Below are 26,309 nucleotides of genomic sequence, written 5' to 3' on the forward strand. Positions count from 1 at the left end.
CATCAGCCAACAATTCGACTATTTACAGACATCTAAACATTGACTATCAAGACAGAGCATTAGATGAAAACTTCAGTGTATCGTGTAACTATGACAATAAAGATCTTAGAATGAAAAATATTCTTTGCATTAAGAGAGTAGAGCATCGTTAAATAATAATTTCTCATCAATTGAACCAGAAGGCAAAAGAAAAGCATTAATATGTGTTACCAGCTTCACGTAGCTAAAGTTTCACAGAACCTTGGCATGTCTTTCTTACAAACGCTACCAGAGATAACTGAACACTTTACGAAAGTTGTATTCTCCATCCTTTACAATGTTCGATTTCAGCACTACATTTCTTTCACAGTATGTGCATCTCGTGTGTCTATGTTAAAATGTCATCTGGTCTCCCAAACAAATCAATATATTCAAACGACAGCTGAGTTGCTGTTTCTATTTGAGGAAAGTTCCTTGTTCCTCTCCACGTTATTTTAGATAGAATTTATGCTTTTTCTAAAGTTCAGGTTCTTAAATATGTTTTATTACTATTTCCAGCGTTCTTGGATATTTTTTCATAATCCATGTAACGAAATAATGTCGTTAAATATTAAATAATTAATGTTTATTTATACTTTCAAAGATATGTTACACTTAATTATTATTCTACAGAAATAAAATATATAGATATATTTCAGATTTTATTTAAAAGATATCAAATTAAGGTTATCATTGTGTAACAAAATTGATCCCTTTCCTACTAAATGTTTAAATAAGCTCAATAAATTGAAAAGTGATTTATAACAGAAAGTTTCTGTATGTTTCTATAGTTTATGTTGTATTCCAATAAATATGAATATTTCTAAATATCTTTTCTAATAAAGATTTCTAACATATATACATATATGTGTGTGTGTGTGTTAGCACTAAAGCCCAAATTACAATCTAGGTTATGCACTTTTATGTAATCACTCATTATTTGACGAAATATTTCGGCCACTAATCGATTTCGGGTTTTGATCGCAACACACGTATGTCTTATTTATTTTGATTTTAGGCTATCCATTTGTATAGAGTCTGGAGATTCCTCTAGCAGTGTACCTACATGTGCAAAAACAAAAAAAGCAACTATTTAGTAACTGAAACTTGTATACTGTTTCAATTAGCTAGAATATAGAAACCAAAATACAAACATTATATAAAAAATTGTTGTTGTTTTTTGTTTCTGAAAACAAGAAAATGCATATACATATATTTGTATTAAGGTGTGGACTTTTCTTACTAGCTGCAGAATATCTAGTAGAATTAATCGTCTGATTCACTCATTGTAATAACAATTTCTTTTGCCAACGAAGTTTGATTGCTTATCATGTCTATATATATTGGATATTTTCAAGGCGCACGATTTTACCTTTACAACAAGTCAACAATTCGCTAAACTTTATGAATTATTTTGATCAATAAGTTCCAACTAACTCTAGAAACTTTCAATCAATACTCCTATACGTTCTGATTTAGAAAAAAATGATATGCTGCTCTCAAAAACTTCGTCTACATCTTTATCTTATTTAAAACATATTCCAGTATTTGATAGGTTTTCAAACTTTTTTATTTTCTAGTAGGTAAAGCTTTCTAATTCTTACATTTTCTACCAACTTTTCAGTTACACAAAAAATCATATAACTAAATATTTGTTAGTATACGGTAGGCTTCAGTTACTAAACTGTGCAGTACTACAAATCGAAGTTCATGTATTTTCTTGATATTTTCACAATTGAGACTAACAGAATATGAAAGTAAGTTTCTTGCAATATCAAGTTTCCTACTGGGTAAAAATCTCATATTATTATTATCAAGACAGGCACTTACAAAGCCAATTATGAGAAAAAAACTTACTAGTTTTGCATGATCTCATTGGTAGAGTTCAAGACAAGAAGTCAAACAAAATGCAAGCACAGTATCCACTCTCAAGATTATAGACTCATTCATGGTCCAATCATTTTTTACAGGCATGAGCCAAATGCACCATCGCTCTACATTATGTGTAAATTGTATAAATTGAGAGCACCAACCATTAAAATGAACTAAGTATTTTCGAAAAGATGTTTCATTGCACCCATAATGAAACCACATGTACAGCCCTAGAAAAGTATTTTCAAATATGTAAAACAGATATAAAAATCTTTCAAAATAAATCTTTTTTGTTTATATACATATAATTATTAGATAGTGAACAAAGACAATTTATGATAATAACGTGCTACATCGCAATCAACATAAGCTAGTATACAGCATATGACAACAACATGCTGCATCACTTTTAATACATTATAAGTTAGGACACGGCATATGACAACAACATGCTGCATTACTTCATAACGTTAAAAGCCTAACTCAACAGACACATTTATCGCCACCTACCTGCAACACAAGCTGTCATGAAACAGGCTGCTGATCCTGCTATTAATGCTCGTACTGCTAAACCCGCCAAATCAGCTTTTCTTTCCGGAGCTAAAGCACTTAGCGCTCCTAGCTGGATCCCCATAGATCCAATATTGGAAAATCCGCATAACGCGTAAACAGCTATAGCTTCAGATCTAGACTAGAGAAATCAATAAATGACCAAAATTATTTTATACCCACAGCACACAGATTAGGACTGTTACGAACGCTGTTCAAAGTTTGTAAAGATCACATTGTAACATCTGGTGAACGTTTGTTTATAGGCTCAGTTCAATGCTTTCTCATTGCGAACAAAACCTACACTACCCAAGAATTCCAGCTTCAGTCAGACAAATATGCAACTTTATCGGATTGAACAATATCCCTTACTGTGACGTCTCAACTAGATTAATTTAGGAATAACCCAATGAACAGCCCAGGTTCGATACGTTGTCAAAATATAATAATTTTAAAGTGAATTTAATTTATAGTTCTTAGTATTTTCACTAGTAATTTTTCCTACGTCACCTAACTAGTCATATGATATTTTATTTCTAGGGTGTTTTTTTTTAGGTAGAGTTTGTTTGTTTATTTGTTTTGGAATTTCGCACAAAGCTACTCGAGGGCTATCTGTGCTAGCCGTCCCTAATTTTGCAGTGTAAGACTAGAGGGAAGGCAGCTAGTCATCACCACCCACCGCCAACTCTTGGGCTACTCTTTTACCAACGAATAGTGGGATTGACCGTAACATTATACGCCCCCACGGCTGGGAGGGCGAGCATGTTTAGCGCGACGCGGGCGCGAACCCGCGACCCTCGGATTACGAGTCGCACGCCTTACGCGCTTGGCCATGCCAGGCCCTTTTAGGTAGAGACAACACAACGATCACTGACGTCTATTTCTGTAATGTGTTGAAGAGGCCTTACTATACAAGCCGAGATATCGTACTGCTCTAGAGAGAGGCAGGAGCAGGCAATTAAAGTCCAACGCTAGTGTTAAGAAATTAATTGGAATTATAATGCTCGGTCTATCTTAATCATAACTTATTTTATTTAAATCCATTTATACATTTATTTTAGCACAAAGCTACACAGTACGCTAATTACACTGTAGCAATCACTAGGAAAGAACCGTGAATTGTAACGTTATTAGCTGTGAAACAGAGCCATCGGGGATAGTTATAATCGAATGTTTTGTTTTATTTGTTTTTTATGCTAAATTAGATACAGTTGATCTAAATAAAATCGTGTGACGATTTTAATCAGTAGTACAAATGTCGAAACAATTATCTTACCGATAACGTCATCTCTGCTAATTCTTTGTAAGCAATAAATTCATTAACTACTGTCTTCAAACCAATCAGGCGAGCCACCTGTTCACAATCCTTCCAGTCCGCGCCCATCAGGAAAGCCAATGGAATGAATAGTTTGGATAACACCCACTATCAACATCAGATAAATAAATCCATTAGGAATTGAAAGGTTGCATAATATTTTATTGCATGATTAATACAATATAAAAGTAAGGTAACATGAAGTACAAAGCAAATATCTTTAAGGATATTCAGAAAAGAAATTATGAACCAACCACATTGTATTGTGTTTCGTTTTACACACCAACAATAAAGAAATGAAAATAGTATACCTCAAAAGATAGAAAGTTCCATCCAACAATGAGTCCTATCCATCCGAAAATCGAGTCAAGAAATCGAATGAAGGCTAAAAAGGCAATTAAATTGGCGGCTATATTAGTTACTAACGTCACTGCATCACTGGCTCCTTTAATGGCGGCTTCTATAGCGTTGCATTCTGTCCTGTTGTAAAAGTAACGATAATTTTTCAAATGTCGTTAATGTTGAGAAGACTTTATTTTGTTATAGACCTTTACTAACTTAAGGATAACGTCATACTGACCTTTTACTTTATTTTTAAGTAGAAAATAAGGTAAGAAATAGACGGTAAAAAGTATTCTGTTTCATACCTAGAAAACTTGAATCCTTGTAGCATACCGTTGAACATAAGTATTTTGAATTTAGAAAAACATCTATTTATATGATGTTCTACGTTATTTGTTTGTGCTTTTACTACACGTGCCACAGATAATTCGTTTATTGTTATATGTTTGGTGTGCAATCCTAGATACTAGTAACATTAAGAACTGATCTTTAAAACTCGAATCTTGGTTGTTTATTAGTTAAGGCTAACTGCTAGAATAATAACCATACCAAAATATTCTGGATTCTTGTGTTTTTTAATGTTTTTGTTTTTCTGTTGAGTGCGAACTTTTGATTTTGTTATCGTTAGTGCATAGTTCAACCAAATTAAAACATAACCATAGTTAGTTGCTCCAGGTCGTAAGTAATCTGAATGAGCACTGGAAAAGTTTCATATCCTAAAATAAGTTACGCAGATAATTGTGTATTTTCGTATGATGAAAAAATATATATTATTTCAAACATTATATTTGCTGAAAAAAGTTGTTGAATCAAATGGTAACATTGGTGATTCTGATTATCAGTATAGTCTAACTGTGATGGGTAAAATATATTTTAGACATCACTCATAAAACAATTGTTTGATGCATTCCGGGAGAAAGCAATTTTAGTTGTTTCTTGTTGGAAGCTTTAAGTTGCCCATATCTGAGTATAATATTAAAGCTTTAAAAATATATCTCTATAGTTTTATAAAGAAGACATAGGGTGAAAGTATTATTAAACATGTTTTAAATCTAATCAATCAGAGAAATAAGAGGATTATAATAAACTTCTACTGATTAACTCACAGCCGATAAACTTAATATATTACTAAGTGATTAAAACCAGTTTTGTTTTGTATTGTTTTTGTTTGTAAACCAGTGGGAAATGAAGGGAACTTTTGGTTTTTAACACTGACTGTTGTTGCTTTAAGCAATCAAGAAACTTATTTAACTGGGTGACACGTTGTCTGACAGACTTGGGCGAAGATAATAAGTTTTCTACATAGATTTCTTTCTGTATGTTTTTTATATAAAGTTATCAGACGAATTAATACTTGGATAATAGTTTTCTTATGTGTGTATATTTATTTTTCAGTTAATACAAAGTTGACTAGTTTCTGGAAGATCGAGACATATACTCCACCCAACTTCAGCTCTCAAGGTGCCGTTGTTTGTATCACGTTCCTGTAATGGACATTTTAAACTTGTTGTTAAAAAGAGAATAAAAGCTGCAGTTAAAATGTGATTTAAAACTTCCAAGACAAAATCCTGAGATAATTCCCCACATTTTGTGAAGTTTTGTGTCTCTGCTTCTAATTTGTCGTAGTTTAATATTTAATGCGAAATTTCCTTTTTCTTCAGCTTTGCTATTTTCATTTTAATTCACACTCTGTATCTGTCTTTCATGTTTATAGTAGCTTATAATTTTCCTTTTCATTTTTGCTTCACTTTGAATAACATTTTATTTACGTTTCTATTTGAATAAAAGTTATTCTACAGTAATATATCAACCATTCTTATTTCTGTCATTCAGTACCATTACCATAGTAGATCTTAGATTTGGTAACTAACCATGAAACGAGTGAAAGGTTTGGATTTAATATGCTGCATTGTATATTATAAGATTTTAGTGTTAAAACAGCTGATTAGTGTTGATAAAACTAATGTAGAACGAAGGTGAAATATGTATTTCAATAACAAAAGACAAACTACAACAATGGAATTTCTAATCCTCTATTCCATCCGAACATCGATTATCCTATTGATAAACTTTAACGATGCTATCTAAGCTGATGAGAATTAATGTAGTTCTAAGTCTCAACCGTTAGATGTAATGATGGGAAATTTTTACGTCGAGAGATGTAATATTGCAGTCGCTGTTGGCTAAAAATGATGGAAATTTATATGCTAAATCTGATCGGAAACCTGGATATCCTTAAACACTCCGTTTAGAAAGATGCGAAATTTATATGTAGATAAAATCTGTACCCTTTGACAACCTGGATGTCTCGGACGAGTGTTTGGCTCTGCTCTGTTTCAGGGTAGAACAGCTTGGAAAAAGCTAAAGCAGCAGGAGCAGACATTACAGAAGCTGACAATAGGTGACTGGAACTAACCTGAAAAAATACACTATTAAATATATTTTGTTTTTTCTTTTACATTTTGACATTTATTAACATTGTGGCATCTCTAATAACACCACATATTGTTTCCTATTTATTTTCTGGTCCCAATTTTGTAAAATTATAAATCAATTGTCCAAATTTAATCTTATCTTGTAATTGGTTAATTAACAGCGATATAAGTTCTGCTAAAATAATAATAAACATAATATTATTACATAATCATATATTTGAAAAACCGCCTCATTCTAAATGTGAAATGTAATATTATTTTGCTTTGGAAATCAATAAGTTTTTCTATACTCCCCCTATACTATTGTATATTACACTTGTCTGTTAAAGTAGAACCCTTAATTTATAACTAAAAACCAGTCAGTAACATTTATTTAGGTATTTCCAACACATCTGCCTTCATTTATTTTGTGTATATCTGAATACTTTTCAGCATTTTAAAATCAACCAATAAAGTTATTAATGGTAAAGAATATTTTTTTAACTTACTCCAAAATTAATATATGCTGCTAGAACGCTGCCGGCAATTGTAGCAAAACCACCCGTCAGAACGGCATGGAGTTCTGACTTGGTCATTGTTGGTAGAAAATGTTTTATTATTAGCGGAGCTTCTGTCTGAAATCAACAGTAATCATCAATTATTAAGATGATTAAAAAATCATAATATTTGTTAGCACATAATCATGAAATATATTATTATCAAGATATATCATTAAATGATATTATTTTGAGGTAGCATAAATCCTATTTTTATTAAATATAATATGGCCATTGTTATATTTATATAACATTTTTTCTCACTCTTTAACAAAGTATCACGATCTTTTACTGCCGTAACATTTTATTGTTAAAGTAAATGACTGCCGACTGTTGGCAAATAATTATGTCCTCAAAATAAATCATTTCCTAGCACTGTTTTGTTTTTGGAATTTCGCACAAAGCTACTCGAGGGCTATCTGTGCTAGCCGTCCCTAATTTAGCAGTGTAAGACTAGAGGGAAGGCAGCTAGTCATCACCACCCACCGCCAACTCTTGGGCTACTCTTTTACCAACAAATAGTGGGATTGACCGTCACATTATAACGCCCCCACGGCTGGGAGGGCGAGCATGTTTGGCGCGACTTGGGCGCGAACCCGCGACCCTCAGATTACGAAGCGCACGCCTTAACGCGCTAGGCCATGCCAGGCCCTCCTAGCACTGTATACGACTTTATTTTGAAAAAAATTATAGTGAACTATTTAATAAACTACAACGTTAAACTTGATTAAAAGTAAAATTGAATAACAAAGTAATTGAATAAGTTCTCGTGAAAAATAACCGGAAACTATCACTATATAGCACATACGTACAGTATTATTTATGTTTGCGCGAGTAAGAATTTTATGACGTAATTTTCGTGTTCAAGGTTTTTGACATAAGGGTTGCTTTTACAATATTCCGATAATATAATTTTTATGCATGCAATAAACTGTAAAAGGAAATAATTAATTGCTGAATCCCCTTGCCAATAATTAAATGTCGCAGAACCAAATCTTGCAAGCGCCTCAGGTGTAAAAAAAAGAAATATATATATAACATATATTAAAGTTTCTAACTCGGTATAAAGTTAATGAACTATTTTTCTTGAGTTTTCTTTGATCTATTTGTAATTAACTAGAATATTTTATTTATAATGTAGGCCGCTTGGTTACAAGATTTAATTTCAATTACTTGTCAACTTAATAAAATATAATTTTGGAAGCTTTATCGTAAATATAACATGAACACTTACATAACTTCAGGCATATTTTCATAACTAACTACATTAAGGGACAATCTGAGAAAATTAACAAGATGCGTTTTGTTTTCTGTTTTTTAAGTAACTGCTTAATTTATGTATTTGTAATACTTGCATCTGAGCCAGTGACAATCTCGGTGACTTGTTCATGCGTGCAAAGAAATTTCATTAATGATTACACATAATTTAGTTGTTGGATGTTCTAGACAGGAGCATCCACATTTGCTTCCATCTTCAAAATTTATTTTTGTTAATAAATAAAATTACTTCTGAGGCTGATGATTAATATAAGTGTTATATCGCTATTGCTGTGTTGTTTTTCTACCCCGTATCTATTACACGAATTCCCTTTACCACTTAGGCTTAACTGTAGCTATTATACTTATCCAGTATAAAACAATCTTTGAGCTTGATTCTTTAATCAGATAATAGTCTTATCGAAGAAATGAAAATAGTGTTATATTATTACTTTTTTACCTTTAAAATTAAAACTGTTTATTTTTAAAGCATACAGATAATCATACATACCTACATGCATATATAAATAGGTAACTGTTTTTCTACTAATTTAAAACAATATGAATACAAAATTTTTTACATTCTAACTGAATGATTCTACATCAACCATACTCGTTAAAATAGTTTGAGCTACTCACCATTCCAAGAAAAATATTTCCTGCTGCATTCATGGATTCGCATGCCGTTGTTCCCACAGTTAATTGAAGGAACCAACCTACTTTAATAACCACCCTCTGCATTATCCCGTAATAGTAAAGAATAGAAATCCAGAAGTTGAAGAATAAAATCACGCTTAAAACCTAAGAATAAAATAGATACCGTTATGCAGATGGTATTGACTTGTAAAACTGTTTATTAATAAGTTTGTGATATGTGTGTGTGTGTGTGTGTGTTTTTCATATAGCAAAGCCACAAAGGGCTATCTGCTCAGCCCAATGATATGTATAAAGAAGATATTAAGTCAAAACAAGTTACAAAATATGTTTTGAATAAATAAAACAATATCTACTTCAACGTTGTTCATACAAAACAATAGTTGTGATGAAATAAGTTCAACTCACTGAGCAAAGATAACAGTTCTATGTTTAATGCGAATAGATGTAGAAATATTATTTCATGTATACTTCTACTCTACTGGAACTACTGAAAACGCAGTTCCTGCCCCTTATCTTCGGTTCAATGAAGCAGGAATGGAGACTTATGTTCTGTATAGTTGGATGAATGTGGCAAGAGCGGTGACATGTATTCCAAATGTTCCGTCGAATGGGAAAAGAATGCTGACTTAAGTTTGACGACTTGTGTTCCATGTAGTAGATTTAATGTTACATATATGATGAATTGTGTTGTATGAATGAAGACTTGTGTCTATATCTTCGATTGAATGTTGCATATATGGCAATTGATGGTGAATGTACTGCGAATTCTTGTTCCGGCTGAATGACGCATGTATGAAGTAATTTATACATGTGTTACAAACAGCAATTCACAGTAGGATTTGATCAAATTAAAACCAGTTTATAGCTTGTTAATTACACAAATGTCACATAATTAGGCACATTGTAAATTATCAACATGAATCTGTTAAACATCAAAGTTCAGCCAACATTTAATGGCGAATACAAAGTACTTACTGGGAAAGAAAAGCGATCGTTGTAATAATATCAAATTTAGCAATACAAAAGACAGTAATTGCTATAATGATTTTAGTCTAATTGCAACGAAGTAGAAAAATTAAAAAAGTAATTGAAATCTTATTAGTGATTGCTTTTCTTGCTAAAAAGTTCAGTTTCATCGTACTGACACACTCTTAGCATCAGTTTTAGTCTCCAAGCGTCTGTGAGCACAATGAATACTCAACTACCTTCAATAGAGATAATTTTTAAAGTATAACATATGGTGTCTATATTTTTCTTTTGTTGTGTTTCTTTCTGAGGCGTAGATTTGTTATATATCTGAAAAAATTACAAGACTTTTCAATATACTTTTGACAAATAGCCAGTTATTATTTATTTCCTAGTAATGATTAATTTTTAAGAGTCCACCTTATTAAAGGTTTGCCCGATACTTACGTTTCTTAGCACTTTGTCACCAAAATATTTTCAGTTTCATTTTACGTTGCTGTTTTTCTTCACTTTCTTTCTGGACAAATATTATTCTTAACAAAATAATATCAAAGTCACTAACTATATTTATGAACACTAATTATCAATTACGCTATGTAACACACATTTTGTTCCTGGATAGTATGTGTTATTTCTTAATTGCTTATGTTGTAAAAGTACAGGAAATGGCCATTATTTCCTTCAAACTTTTCTTTTGTGACCTGGATAACGAATTTTAGAAATTAATCTATTTTCTAGGTAAAAACGGGCAAATTTGCACATTTTCATTTACATAAGATCTGAATAAAACAACATATGAATCAAGATTTACATGTATTTATATTAAAGTTATGCAAAAATCAACAAAAATGTTTAGAAGTGAGTAGTTTATCGAGATTTGGGACTGTAATGTAAATCACTTTCACGTATCAGTCCCCAAATATAGTCTCCCATCATGTTCTCATTATATGCTCCTTGGTAGCGGCGTTCAAAGTCCAGTATATCTTGGTGGAAGCGTTCGTCTGAGTATGATCCCATGTTTTCCTTGAATTTATCAAGATGAGCGTCAAGGATATGAGCTTTCAGAGATATCCTGCAACCCATTTTGCCACAGTTCTGCACCAGAGCCTCAACCAGTTCCACATAATTCTCGGCCTTATGATTGTTCAAGAAGCCCCGAACCACTGCAACAAAGCTGCCTCAAGCTTTTTTTCCCTTCTTACGCAGCTTCTTGGGGAAATCTGTGCACTGCAGGATCTTCTTTATTTGTGGTCGAACGAAGACACTACCTTTGACCTTTGCCTCAGACAGCTTAGGGAAGAAGTCTCGAAGATACTTGAAGGCTGCAGACTCCTTATCAAGAGCTGTGACAAATTGTTTCATAAGACCCAATTTTACGTGCAATGATGGAAACAATACCTTCTGGAGTTCACTAGTGGATCACATTTGACATTGTGTCTCTCCACAGAAAACTCGGTCCGTTGTGGCCAATGCTTTCTGTTGTAGTGCACTGAGTTGTGTCCAAGCTGTCCCAAAGGCAAAGATAACAGGGAAACCTGGTAAAGCCTCCTTTTAGACCTATCAGGAATGCCATCATTTTGAAGTCTCAATAACGTCCTACCCATACTCATCATACTTCAAGGCTTCTAGCAAGGTCTTAATGCTGTTGTATTCCTCTTTGAGGTGCACCAAAAGATATTTAAATTTTAAAAGGTCTAAAATTTGTATAATATAAAATCTTACTGTTCAAGCAAGCAAAAATTGTCCGTCTTACCTTCTAGAGTTTTATGCAGTGCTCGCAGGTAAAATGAGGTGCCCAGGGTTTGTCTTGTGCCGAAATATGCCTTGTAGGCTTCACACATTTTAGTGGATGCTGCCACAGAGTAATTTTCGCTCTTCTCTTGATAAATTGGCCACATACATAGCAGAATGCGTCTGGAAAATGCTTGAAGTTTCTTGATACCATCTCTGAGAAAATCAGATAGGTCTATGTTTTCACTTAGGCAACTAGAATTAAACTGAAGTGGTGAATGGTGAGCCCCTGTATATATATATATTACTATGGAAAGTTCTAGAAAATTCTAAATGGTTCTTGTAAATTCTTGTAAGTTCTACAACATTCTAGAAAGTTCTTGAAAATTCTTGTAAGTTCGAGAATATTCTCTATCAGCTACTCAGCACTGAATCTACCTGTAATGTTCTAGAAAATGGATAAATTTGAAAATTTCATTACATAGGTTACAAAAGCAAAGTTTGAAGAGAAAAATAGGTATTTTCCATTTACTTTAGGCATAATCAATTAGAAAATAACACTTTCTGCCCAGAAACAAGAAAAAGAAAAAATTTGTTACATAGTGTTATGTTGATGAACAACTTAACTAATATTTTGAGAAGCAAATTGCATAGCTAACTCTCCCTTGGTGAAAACCTCGTAGACCCGGTAAAAATATACAAGTACAAGTTACTTCTCAGTCCTTTATGGGCTTTCTTTTTCAAGCTCTTATAAAAAAAATTTAAATGTAGTACCTTAAACGTTTCATAGATTATTTTAAGGAGACAGCGCTCTTGTGTCTTTTTTCTCTTGAAAAACACAGAAAGCATGCAACCTTGGTTAAAAATGATAAAAAAATTGTGAGGATTTTCAGTAGTGCTCAGTTTTTAAGAAAATTGTTTTAAAACAGGAGAAATGGAATGAGAATGAGGAGGTGTAGAAGTCGAGAAATTTGGCAGAAATGGTGAGGCAGTTGCGCCACTTCTTGTTCAAAGCAACTGATATCACAGTAGAGACGTAGTCAAGATTTTTACTGTCAGAATTTGGTATTAATGCATGAAATTTAATAATAATATTGTATTTTTCTTATATGGAAAGCTATATTCTACAACAAATAGCAAATACCCTAAGATATTTTAATTTTCTAAATCAGAATTTAAGTGCTCATTCTAACCCTAGTATAAACCGAATGTTAAATGGTGTGAATCAGAAAAGAGTAGGAAACTTAAACAGCAGAAATATAACTGTTCTCTGCATTGCTGCTTGATATTTTATTACTGTTTGTTTTGGTAATTATTGTTACAAACCAAAATGCTGAAAGTTTTCTTTACAGTCTTTGATTTGTAGGAGTTTGTTGTGGTATGAGTTTTGTTCAAATTCAAGTATTTATACCAGCTACTACAGTAACGATATACAGGTTATTCCTTTTTAATATATAAAAAAGTTAATAAGAACTTCATTTACATTTGGACTATTAAGTTAGCATGCCAAGTTTGGTTTGGATTAGTTAAATCGTTTAGGAGGAGATGCGCCAACAGGAAGACGGAAACTCTTCTTGCTATTGGATGTTTTACTGAACAGCTGTGGCTTAATGTATACGTATAGAGCATATGTGAAGAACACCCGTTGTCCAATTTTTATACTTAGCTGAACAACCTTGATAAACAAACTAAATCCATAAATCATAACTGATAGAAAAAAACTGAGTATATAATGTAGCTATTCAATATAACTAGATCTAACTTGGAGTTGCATTGATGTGGACTAGTGGTTATTGTGGCGGACTGTACATCTGAAAGCCCATTGTTCACGTCCTGTTGCTGCAAAATAGTGCTCTGCACTTTATGACCAATAGTGCTTTATAAAAGTGAGGGTCAAATCGCAATATTTAATTAGGGTGACCCAAGACTTGGAGGTGGATTCTGGGGACTAGCTACCCTTTCCTAATCTGTCAGTTCAGTATCAGGGACTTTTCATGAAATTACTAAAACAAAGAAACTTGCCGTTTAGCTTGGAGTATGCATTGCCACAAAACAAAAATGTATATAGATTGGAATGCACTGATTGATCAGTTGGGTACCCCGCTGATTAACAATATTTTCAGAATATCTCACGATGTTCTAAGGGGTTAAAAATAGTTTCTTAACAATAATGAACAAGTTGTGGTTAAAATGAACTCCATACTCCATACCGTGGATATAATCCTTCAACATAACACTAATGATTTCAGCTTGTTGAAAGATAAGCAATCTAAAACCAGAAACTTACACTGAATGCAAACACTGGACTCTGTTTCGCAGAGAGATCTTGAAGTTCACCAGTAACTAAGTAATCGAAAAGAAAACTGGATCCGTAATCTGTAAACTCAAGAAATTTCTTGACTTTCTCCCCAATGCATTGGAATATTTTTCTTCCAACGTGCCATCTTAAGATGGCAAGTCCAAAAAGAAATTGTAACAATACACCCCATAGAACATGTTTCCACACAACCTAAGGAAAGAAAGATTTCGTCAAGCTCATATGATTGCTGTGTTTTTCAGTGTATAAACTTTTAGATATAATTTGATATTTCTATTCAACAAACTACAAGTTTACCGTTTGTAAATTTCAATTGTAAAGTGCAATTCTCCTAACAAATTATTTCAGTGTTTGTTAACGTTTTACTTATTTTTTGACAAGTAATAACGTTTAATTCTATATGGTGTATAAAGGTTTATAAAATATTTTCAGTTTTAAATAAACTGTAAACATAATATCATTCCATAGAAAGCATAACAATTTTAAATTTCAGCTACAATGGTATTGATGTTGCAATCTTATAAACAAATGATTTGTGTAAATGTGTTGAAAATATTTCTTATTTAAGTAAATTTCCCAAAACGATTAAAAGAAAATTAAAGCTCATAATATTTTAGGTATGGTAAAGTCAATTCACTGTTGTGAAGTACTTCAAATCACTCCTCTTCACTTCACTATTGATAATTTGATTAGGCTTTTGTGTTTGCGCGTTGTTTCTTTTTTATTTAGCAAAGCTACATCGAGCTATCTGTTATGTCTACCGACGGGAATCGAACCCATGATTTTAGCTTTGTAAATTCGTAGATTCACTGCTGTCCCAGCGAAGAATTTATATTAGGTATCTGATGATCCGTTATGGGTCTTGATCTCCAAATGATCGATAATTAGCATTTAGTAAAAGTGGCTTAACGTTACAGAAAGCTGAGTAATGCATAGGTGTTGGTGTGCTGGGCTTTAGCTAATAAGGTCTTACGTTCGAACCCATGACACACTTCTACTATCAGCTTTCGGTGCAATATAGCAGTGACAGATAATTCCACTCTTTACTTAAGAGTACCAGTGATGACTGGCTGCCCTGTGTCTCATGATCAATTCTAAATTAGGACTGTCTCTGCCTGAATTTTGGGACCTCTGAGTTAGCCTCTTAGCTTATATTTTACATAAGGTATCACTAGGTTAAAAATATGAAATATGAACCATTTTTACAGTTAATTGCAACTATGCACAGCAAGGGCAGTGGACATCAATGTTACATACTTAAACTAAAACACTGATAAGTCTTTGTGATATCTTTCATCATTCCAGAGCATTTTGAATGCACGAAACTTAGTTATATATGTTAAGTGGGATTGAAGGTTGGTATTTATGTAGACGGCCCGTCATGGCCAAGTGATTAAGGCACTCGACTCGTATTTCTACGGTCGCGGGTTCGAATACCTGTCACACCAAACATACTCGCCATTTCAGCCGTGGAGGCGCTATAATATGACGGTCAATCCCACTATTCGTTGATAAAAGAGTAACCCAAGAGTAGGCAGTGGGTGGTGATGACTAGTTGCCTTCCCTCTAGTCTTACACTGCTATAGTAGGGACGGCTAGCGCAGATAGCTTTCAAGTAGCTTTACGTGAAATTCAAAACAAACAAACTTGTGTAGACCACTACATTCAGTCAATTTCCTCTTCTGACAAGGCGTCAACCAAAGTAACATACTGTAAATGAACGTTAATACACATGTTAAATATCATAATTCATTTCGGTGGAGACTCCAATCTTTTATGTTATGTACGTCACGTATTACGATTTCGAACAGCCGGAAATTTTAATTTTAATTTAGAAGTTAGTCAAATATTAATATCTATTGATTTTATGATATTTGCCAACATGATTGACACCACACTTTTCTTTATTAACACAAATATATTTTAAAACACAAACAACAATACAATTTATAATAATGGTTATAACAAATAGTTGTTACAAATAATAATTAACATACAACAGTTTTTAAAACTTACATATAATACTGAGTGGTTTAAAACTAGATATTTTATCGACGATCCAGGTCCATTACGAGCAAATTAATTCTGAGTTGATATTGTTACACATCGCTTAAGCTAGCACTGTCTTTTCTTGACTGGCCTCACACCCTTACAAGCTGACTTTTTACTGATGAAGATATTTAATGTTCTCGTATAAATACTTACGTATAAAGTTAATTCACTAAAGTTAAATGGTTTGTAATGTTCAAAGTTTATAAACATTCCTGGTCAAATTCTGTAGTTTTCCGATCAATAAACTTTAAGTAATAAAGCTGACTCATAACTAATAATTGTCTCTCGAGGCTTATAGAAAACTGACCGTAGCTGACCAACAGTATGCCATTACTGTGTTTCTTGTAGCTTTTATACTCAACCGGTGGGTCGCGACCCCCAAGGGGTCGCAAGCCTTGGCAGGGGAGTCGCGTAGCCTTGTTAGAAGTAGCTTGGGATAACATTAATTTTATTTCATCAATTACATTTTCATGCTCTTACATTTTTTTTTTTTGTTTCGGTGCAAAGCAAAACGTGTGCTACGTTAGTTCAATGTCATTAGGTGATATTATGGGTGTATGTATGCGTGCCTGTGAGTAAATGTGCCTGTGTGAATGTGTATGTGTCTGCAACTGTATGTATGTGTGTACTAGTGAGTGGCGAGTATGTGAGTGCACGCGCATGTACGTATGCTTGTGTGTCTGTTTAGCTGTGATTAAGTGTGTGTGTGCTCGCTGTCGACACGTGAGTCACATGTCCGTTGCTGATTGGTGGATGACGAATCGCGCGACTGGCCACGCTCCCTTCCCTCCCAATACTTACCCCATCATTACTCTACCTGCACCCCCCACAAGTAGTCAGTGTAAGATCTACAGTTGCTAAAGCGTTCATTATTCAACATTTTTATTTTATTTTAACAAGGAGATAAGTAAGCAGTAGAGGTGAGTTGTGTCCATGGCTAAACGGCGCAGATACTCAGAATGCTACCTCAACATTGGCTTCACCACTGTGCTAGCCAACGACGGCATCGAGAAACCACAGTGTGTTTTGTGCAATGCTGTTCTGAGTGCAGAGTCAATGAAACCATCAAAACTCAAGTGTCATCTCGAGACGAAACATCCAGAACACGCAAAGAAGGGTTTGGATTTCTTCAAACGGCATGAACGGTGTCTTAAAAGCCAAAGAATCGATAGAAGTGGGTCGTTTCAGCAGCAGAGTGCAGCCGTAGTGGAAGCTTGATATGAGATTGCATTCGAAATTGCTAAACAAAAAAAGCCTCACACGATTGGAGAAACACTTCTTAAACCCTGCATGATGAAAGCAGTAAATCTTATTCTTGGAGAAGCCAGTGCAAAGAAGATGCAGCAAGTATCCCTGTCAAATAATACTATACAGAAGCGCATTTCTAAAATGTCTATGGATGTGAAGGAACAGGTTTTGACTGAAATCAAGGGTTCCCCTTTGTTCTCCTTTCAGCTCGACGAGTCAACAGATGTAATTTCATGTTCTCAGCTCCTTGTCTTCGTGAGATACATTAATTCAGGTGACATCAAAGACGAATTCTTATTCTGCAGTGCACTTGAAACCACAACAAAAGCTGATGATGTCATGGAAAAAGTTTCAACTTTTTTTCAAGACGAAGATCTTCAATGGGAAAACGTGTGTGGGGTTTGTACGGATGGGGCACCGGCTATGCTGGGATCGAAATCAGGATTTCAGTCGAGAGTGAAGAAGCTAGCACCTCAAGCAAAGGGTATCCACTGCATGATTCACCGATATGCTCTCGCCAGTAAGACTCTCCCTGCCTCTCTGCAGGAAGTGCTTGAATCTGTAATCAAAATTGTAAATTATGTGAAGACTCAAGCACTCAACACTCGCCTATTCAAAGAACTATGCAAAGACATGAATGCTGACCACGAAGTCCTTCTCTTCTACGCAGCAGTACGTTGGTTGTCGAAAGGAAACGTTATTAATCGTGTCTTTGAAATGAAAGATGAAATAAAGCTATTCCTGGAGACTCAAGAAAGGAAAGATCTTGTAGCTCACTTCGAAGATGAAGCATGGAATAAAAGAGTTGCCGACATTTTTTGACCAGCTGAACAAGCTCAATTTGAAGCTTCAAGGAAGGGAAACACATGTTCTCCTTTTTCAAGATAGTCTTCGGGCCTTTGTTTCCAAACTGCAGAACTGGCGTCGGAAAACCAATCTTGGAAACATCGCTATGTTTGAAAAACTTTGTGGAGTGACGGATGAGTCTCAGATCCAACTGGATCAGTTCCTCAAGGATAAAATTACGGAACATCTTTAGTCTCTAGAAAAGGAAGTCGAGCGTTACTTCCCCTGAGCTATCACAGGGACAGGAGGCCCTGGTAAGGAACCCATTTTGTACTGAACTTGATGTATCCAGCATCCCAGATGATATCCAAGATGAATTTCTGGATCTAAGGAACGACTCTTTAGCTCGTGATCTCTTCAAGGTGAAATCCGTGACTCAGTTCTGGTGCGCTATGTATCAGTCATACTCCAAAGTCAGTATGATAGCTTTACGTGCCCTTGTTCCATTTGCTTCTACCTACTTGTGTGAGGCAGGATTTTCCACTCTTGTCAATATAAAAACAAAGAATAGGAACAAATTGGACGTTGGAGATGACATGAGACTGGCTCTAACAAACGCTCGGCCACGAATTTCAAAGCTTGCTGCTGAAATGCAACATCAGGCATCTCACTAGCTGGGTTGGATAGCTGTTCAAACCTATGTTAATATTATTTTAAGAAATATATATTCTTTTTGTGAATTCAGGTTGGACCAATGTGATTTAATTTGCTAATAAATAATTACAGAATTTTTAAATATTTTTTTAGATGTTTCTTTCCCTCTCCTTCACAGAAAATAAAAGAAAAATTAAGCTGCTGATAGTAAGCTCTAAGTAGGGGGTCACATGGTTTTCAAACTTTTAGGTAAGGGGTCGCGAGTGCCAAAAGGTTAGGAACCCCTGTTTTATACCAATCGCACGAGATTTTCGAACTTTCAAGTTCGAAAACTTGGTAACGTTTTCGTAAAATAAATGTTGTTGATTTTTACTCTCGAGAATATTCTTGAATTTAGAGAACAGGCAGGACTTGCGCAGTACACAATTCAACAATATAATTCAATGCATAAAAATCACTCTACTGAAACAATGTAGATATTAAAATAAACGTATAACTGTGAATCCGTTACACACAATATTGTAAAATCAAGGCCGATTGCTTAAAATATATTCCCTCAATGCTGGTCATTGATGGTTAGGTTCTGCAGGATTTTATCATTAGTGCAGCATTTCCCATTGTTTATTCTTGCCCTAACTATACTTCTATTATCGCCATATATTATATATACAGCTACACAGTGAAGTGTGAATCGTGTAGAAAGAATATTACTCCATATATCATTAATTCATTGGACATGTTCGTGTAACTTTTGCACATGAACTTTACATTCTATGCTGAGAGTGGATTAAAATACAGGACGACTTTGAGGATTCGCCCCTAACTACATGTGCACTGACACAACAGTTTTGTTTGAAAACATATGACTCGGTCTTATATCAGGTAACTTTTTATTGTAGCATACGATTGACGGACAGTGGTACTCTGTTTCTGTAGATGATGGTTTGTCTTGTCAAGTTAAAAGTTATTCTCTATTTTTCTGGCTGTGATTTGTGACACAATAGCCTGCTATGATTCACAACTAATTATCTCTTGGCTCTCACATAAGTCCAATTATCCGGTGTGTTATTCAGAATACTTTGAATTCCGCGACCTATTTCAAAGTAATTAACACAATAAGAATCTATAGAAAGCATAAGTTTGAATAGATAATCATATATTCTTAAACATCAGTGACATAAGAATAAAACGAGGGTGATTAAAACTCTTTAGTCCATCAAAGGTAATAACGTGTAGCATAAACATATCCTCTGTACAAAAAAAAAAAAAAATAAGAGAAAACTTGTTCCAGAGAAAAAACTTATCACTATTGTTAGAAATTGTACAGAGTGCTTATCACAGAAGATGATCAATATGTTTTCCTTCATTCTCAATCATCACATCAAGCCCATGGATAAATAAAGTTAATGTGAACACCATCTGTTCTGAAACGTATTATTTCATCTTATAACAATCTTCACACCTCGCAATGATATGCATTTCAATGCTATTGCTTTTAACGCATAATTACACATTTGGCTACGTGTATTTTGTCCACTGCGTAGAATTGAGCCTTGAATTATTGCGTTGACTTCTGTATTCTCACAGAACCGGAATGCTACATTGTTTGAATCACCAATCTCATATTATTCAAAGATAAACAAAGAACATAAATAAAAGCAGCCTACTTTGCGAAAAGAGTTGTATACCATATCCAAAGTTTCCTAAATAAAGGTTCGTTTCCCCTCGAGTGGACACATTAGACAGACCACTGTAGCATTGTTATAACAAATCATACATACACACACTCTTAAATGATTTTCCATGTGTCTGAGATGACAGTTTGTTTCTCCAGAACAAATAACTTTTTAACAACATCATAATTTTAAATATGGCTTTTCTTTGTATGAGATCTCCATAACAATATAATACAAAATAAAATTCCCTATACAAAACCTTTTTTAATCCAAATGAATCCCGCAAAAAGATTAAGAAAATTGTAAATAAAAACGTCAAAAAACAATTATCATGGGATTATCTGCTAAGTCCACCGAAAGGAATTGAACACCTCATTTTAGCGTTGTAAATCCGCAGACTCATCACTGTACTAGCGATGGACGAATAGAATGAATATCACACTAAAAATATGTGTGTCTTATCTGACATTTCATAAAATAACTTTTACTGTTCCAAACGACTAAAAAAGAACAAACTGGAAAGAAGTAGTTGATAAACAAAACATAAAAGTGGTTTGGTTTGGGTTTTTGTTTTGAATTTCGTGCAAAGCTACTCGAGGGCCATCTGCGCTAGCCGTCCCTAATTTAACAATGTTAGACTAGATGGAAGGCAGTTAGTCATCACCACCCACCGCCAACTCTTGGGCTACTCTTTTACCAACGAATGGTGGGATTGGCCGTCACATTATAACCCCCCACGGCTGAAATGGCGAGCATGTTTGGAGTGACGGGGATTCGAACTCGTGACCCTCGGATTACGAGTCGAGTGGTTAACCTGGCCATGCCAGGCCCATAAAACTGTAAAAGCAAATATAACTGCCAGCTACAGAATTCAATTAAAAAGAAAATGATAAAAATAATGCAAGACTGCAAATCAAAATTATACCGATAAAATTTAATATTGGGATTGCTATTAAGTTCAAAGCTACAGAATGGACTATTTTTTTCTGCATACAGAGGGTATTGAAACTCGAACTATAGCTTTATAAGTTGTGAGATTTGCTACTGAGCCATCATGGAACATATAATGTTAAAGAGATGAAAATAACTCCATACATCGCAAACTAAATCATATACAGGAAAAAATTAATGAGCAAAACGTTGGTTAAATTAAAACGAAAGTTAGTTGTAATATAAACAGTCATTTAGCACGTTGAAGATTATTAATTATTATTTGCATTCAACCATAGTGATAAATCTGGGGTCATGGCAATTGAAAATCGCTAAGCTTGTCGGAAGTGTACATCATTCCTGTGTATGTGAGTCATATAAGACAATATTTCATAATTAAATTGCTTGATAGAACATTATCCATCTGTTGAAAATTATTTATTTTTCAATTAATAATGATATAAAATTAAAAGTTGATAATTTTTAAAGGTACAAACAGCCCATAGTGGTACAACGATATACAGTCATGTGAAAAAGTTAGGACACCCTATGAAAGCCTGTGTATTTTTGTAACATTTTTGGATATATAGATATTTAATCTCAATTTCAACAATACTGAGAGATAACAGGAATATAACTAAACAATTAAAACTGAAGAAAAGACTTTTAAAGATTTTCTGTAAATGTAATTCTACAAAAATATATATTCTAACTGTGGAAAAAGTTAGGACACCCTATCCCCTAATAGCTAGTGTTTGGCTGAAATAACCAGTAAGACGCTTCTTGTAGCCATCTACCAGTCTCTGGTATAATCTCTCAGTATTGTTGAAATTGAGATTAAATATCTATATATCTAAAAATGTCACAACAATACACAGGCTTTGATAGGGTGTCCTAACTTTTTCACATGACTGTATCTGCAGACTTCTAACGCTAGAAACTGGGTTTCAACAACTGTAGTGAGCACAGCACAGATAGGATATTGTGTAACTTTGTGCTTACGTACAAACAAACAAGTGTACAGATGGTTAAATAAGTTACAGTAAAACAATTGTTAACATGCAAAGTAGCAAGTCACGTATTAACTACAGCTGATTTAAAGTCACGATGAAACAAAATTTATCAGAACTAAATTATGTAGGTGGATAAAAACCACCAAAAAATTAATCACTATTTGAAAAGGTATGTAACAGTCTTTTCCGACGCAAAAAATTCATACGATCAAGTAATATAGCTGTGTTTAAATCGGGAATTAAAATTTTCTGAGATAAAAATACTCCTCTTACTTAATGAAAAACAAAGGAATATGGACTTACAACACGTCGTAGCCAAGCTACACAAACAATATCTAACAGGTGAAAATCTGCAACTAGAAAGTTCAGTAGCAAAAATAATTCACGTACCCTAAGTAACAGTATACAACATAATAAAAAAATATTTTCGCCATTATTAAATGCTAAGTGTAAAAAAAAACTGATCTGCATTTTCAAAATCGTTTTAATATGATATACCCAGTCCTATGTATTAGCTGATTGATGTTGTCGTTATTATAGCTTTTCTTACATTGCCCTCTTACATTTCCATTGCCATAACCTCTGTCAGATGGGCTGCATGTCCTTACAGTTTCAAAATCTCTTTATAATAACTACATTTAGATTACGTTTCTTGGTGCTATTATTGACGACTTCGTCTGTGGAGCATCAAGGCTACAAATGACCATGGTGGATTCAATAATGACCATATAGTTTGGTAGTGTCATTTTGTAAATCACTTCCCACTATTCAACTTCAACAATAAAGTCAGAGATAGGTGACTCCATTCCTTTGGAGAGAGCAAGTTCCAACAGCTAATGTTGTAAGGACCAGATCATTGTGCCATTTCATAAATTTAGAAAAAAACAATTATGGTCGAAAAATCTGCACAAATATTGACGTATTGGAATGAACAGCACTGTTTATAGGTTCGTATATTGCACAGTGATGCTCCTCGAAAATGATTTTTGTAGGTACTGAGAAGACCTTCAAGAGTAAGGCTGTTTCTGCATACTTTACCTTGTCAGAGATATGAGCATCCATTCAAATGTTTGCCCTGTGTTGCGACCTATGAATGGGAGGAGAGGATCCCGGTGATTGAGTGGTGTCAGAGACAAATCAACATAAAAAAAACGTTGTAACATTTTAGACGCCATAAACTGTCCAGAATTTAATTATGTATATATTTTAACGTTTATGTGTTATATATACAATTAAATATTATACACAAGTGCCAAGAAAACAATATACAGGCTGATCGTGTTTTACGTAATACAGATCTTTTTAATCCTCTTTGTTCGTACTAAACACTCGCAACTTTGATTCATTTTCATTATTTACACGTTTTTGCAAAATTTACATTACTTTCTTTGATTTCTTTCTAAATTTGATACCAAATATTTGTCGCAGATGATCCTGCTGTTTTGTACTTAAAAGTCCAATCCAAAGGAAAATGGTGCACTCTTTGTCATTTGTCTATATTCTTATATATCCCGTTTTAGACTTATTGAGAATTTACTAATCAACAAATAAAATATAATTTAGAATTATTTTTAGTTATTGTTTCGTTGTATGGATTAGTTTGTACTGTGCCCACCACTGATACCGAAATCCGATTCTTAGCATTGTAAGTCATCAGAAAATTTTTATTCACCACTTGACATACAATGACGATACCGAATTTCTTAGGAAAAGTCCAATGGATGATAGTTGTCTACTTTGACAGTTAATCGAAAATCGATGGTTACCAACAATACTTGTTTGTTGGGACAAATATTGAAACATTTTTCTTCTGGAATGGAAAACGTATATTCATCATGAACTCTTTTAATTTGGTTAAGCTAAATATAAATTTTGTCGACATTTTAAATACTCAAAACAGCTAGTGGGCTATCTGTGTGTCCACCGCGGGGAATTAAAACCCGGATTTTAGCGTTGTAAATCCGCAGACTTACCACTGTCTCATTGGGTGATATATTGAGAATAGAAAATAGTTTTCAGCAGTTTTAATTTAGCTGAAATAAAAAACTCGTATCATATAATTTTGCTGAGACTCAAAAGACATGATATCGTCTAGGAGTAGTCTTTTAAATATGGTGGAAAATCGTGCGACTGTTTAATAATATAGAGCAAATGTACCTGTATATAAATATAATGTGTATATGTGTGTTTTTGTGTCTATACCTTAATATAATCACCTGGCATAACTTGATACTCAAAAAGAAAGTTATAAAACATACCTTTTTTCTCTGTGCTGAAAATAAATATCCTAAAAATAACAATACCACTAATCCACCAACAGAGATTAAACGGTATCTATTTCCTTTCGTATCGATGATCAGGAAAATGATCAGAGCACCATATATGCTAATCCATGTAAACCTACAAACAATAAATAAATAAAGAACAGTGTCTAATTTACCAGTTTTTGAACAACAGATTTAACCAGACATCGGTAATTTTGTTTAGGTTTCTTTCTTTAAAGCTATGAAAACAGGAGCTAGATTCGAGCTTCAAATGTTTGTTGTCCTTTTTATAGTAGACTATAAATCTCAATAAATATTACGGGTGAATTTCAAAACAGTTATCGAATATTTAAAAAATCATTCAACAGTTTTTAGTTTTAAAACTTTGTAGGATATAAACGATTTATAGGTTGAGAAATGTGTAAAAATAAATAATGTAAGTCATGCGTTTCAAACCATTTAACACATAAACCAGCAAATAAAATACGATTTATTACATTTTTGCATAATCAGCCGATTAATTATGCAATGCAAAAAGTTAAACCTCTTAATTTATAAAAGAAATCGTGAAAGTTAGAGTTATCTAACTTATGTACAGAAATATGGATTGATAAGAGAATGTTGTTTATAGATTCAGTACTTCCAAGCCTGTTAGGTCTCTAACCAACTCCAATTACGAAAACATTGCTTACATCACCTGTAGAAGACTCATAATTCATCGTAAGTCGTATTTCTATGATGGAATAACATTATTTTTCATGGAAGTGAAATTAATTTAAAAGGAATTTTATAGCATTTTGCAAAGAAAGAAGTAAAAACTGGTTTGCATTTCGCTCAAAGCTACATGAGGGCTATCTATGCTAGATTCCCTAATTTAGCAGTAACAAACTACAGATTAAAAAGCTAGTTAACACCACCAGTTATTGGTCTACATTTTTATCAAAAATAGTGTAAATAAATGTCACCTTATAATACCTCTATGGTTGAAATAGTGAGCATATTCTATAATAGCGATTAGAATCCGTGAGTTGCAGATTATGATGCTAGCGTCCTAATCACCACGCAATGCTATACTCGGAAACAATCGCAACTTTATACTGTTCAACTTATAATTTTAGACTTTTTTTTAGAACAATCCAGTCATAGGTAAACTATATGATGTTCAGTAGCAAAGCATTTAGGATAAAAATATAAAAACTTTCGAACAATTAACTGCACAGATAAGTAAAACGAATAATTAATTTCATATCATAGATTTAAAATGCCATTTAAGTATCAGAAAATTGTAAGAAAGGGTTTACGTTCAAACGAAATATAATTTAGGATGATTAAAACTCTCCTGGAAAAATTGATCAATAGTTTTAAATAGTGGAAAAATAAATTAGGAACCAACAACCAATTGGTGCATAATTTTCAAACCAATCTGAGAGCATGGAACTCCCCATCCAAAACTTCACAAACACCTATTTGTAAAATGTTGAAGCAACCTATAGCTTAGACATATAAATAAGTGGGATTATTAAAATATTTTTACATTTAAAATAACCAGTATGTCCATTCTGAGTGTTTAAACGCATCCTTAAAACGTCGCTAAATAACTTTTTCCACATTAATTACCGTAATTTGTAGCAGAATTAGCGTCACGATAGTTGAGTTAAACATGTAATCTACCTATAATACTTGTTCATTAA

General features: G+C 33.6%; 1 protein-coding gene across 2 annotated transcripts in view; it reads right to left on the reverse strand.

The window, feature by feature from the left end:
• Positions 1 to 372: 372 nt before the first annotated feature.
• LOC143233820 (solute carrier family 28 member 3-like) overlaps positions 373 to 26,309 on the reverse strand; it is a 40,883-nt gene continuing 14,946 nt past the window's right edge. The window contains exons 4-12 of one of the 2 annotated variants that reach the window (XM_076470536.1): positions 24,613 to 24,754; positions 13,966 to 14,187; positions 8,964 to 9,125; positions 7,020 to 7,145; positions 6,385 to 6,512; positions 4,066 to 4,234; positions 3,716 to 3,862; positions 2,401 to 2,581; positions 373 to 1,080 (exon numbers count right to left, since the gene is read on the reverse strand). In XM_076470536.1, the coding sequence (XP_076326651.1) occupies positions 1,022 to 1,080; positions 2,401 to 2,581; positions 3,716 to 3,862; positions 4,066 to 4,234; positions 6,385 to 6,512; positions 7,020 to 7,145; positions 8,964 to 9,125; positions 13,966 to 14,187; positions 24,613 to 24,754 (1,336 nt within the window). In that variant the 3' untranslated portion in view covers positions 373 to 1,021. The remainder of the gene's footprint in view (positions 1,081 to 2,400; positions 2,582 to 3,715; positions 3,863 to 4,065; positions 4,235 to 6,384; positions 6,513 to 7,019; positions 7,146 to 8,963; positions 9,126 to 13,965; positions 14,188 to 24,612; positions 24,755 to 26,309) is intronic. The other variant, XM_076470537.1, reaches the window with a different exon arrangement.

Source organism: Tachypleus tridentatus, chromosome 12 (genome assembly GCF_004210375.1).
Source record: "Tachypleus tridentatus isolate NWPU-2018 chromosome 12, ASM421037v1, whole genome shotgun sequence".
Lineage (NCBI taxonomy): Eukaryota > Metazoa > Arthropoda > Merostomata > Xiphosura > Limulidae > Tachypleus > Tachypleus tridentatus.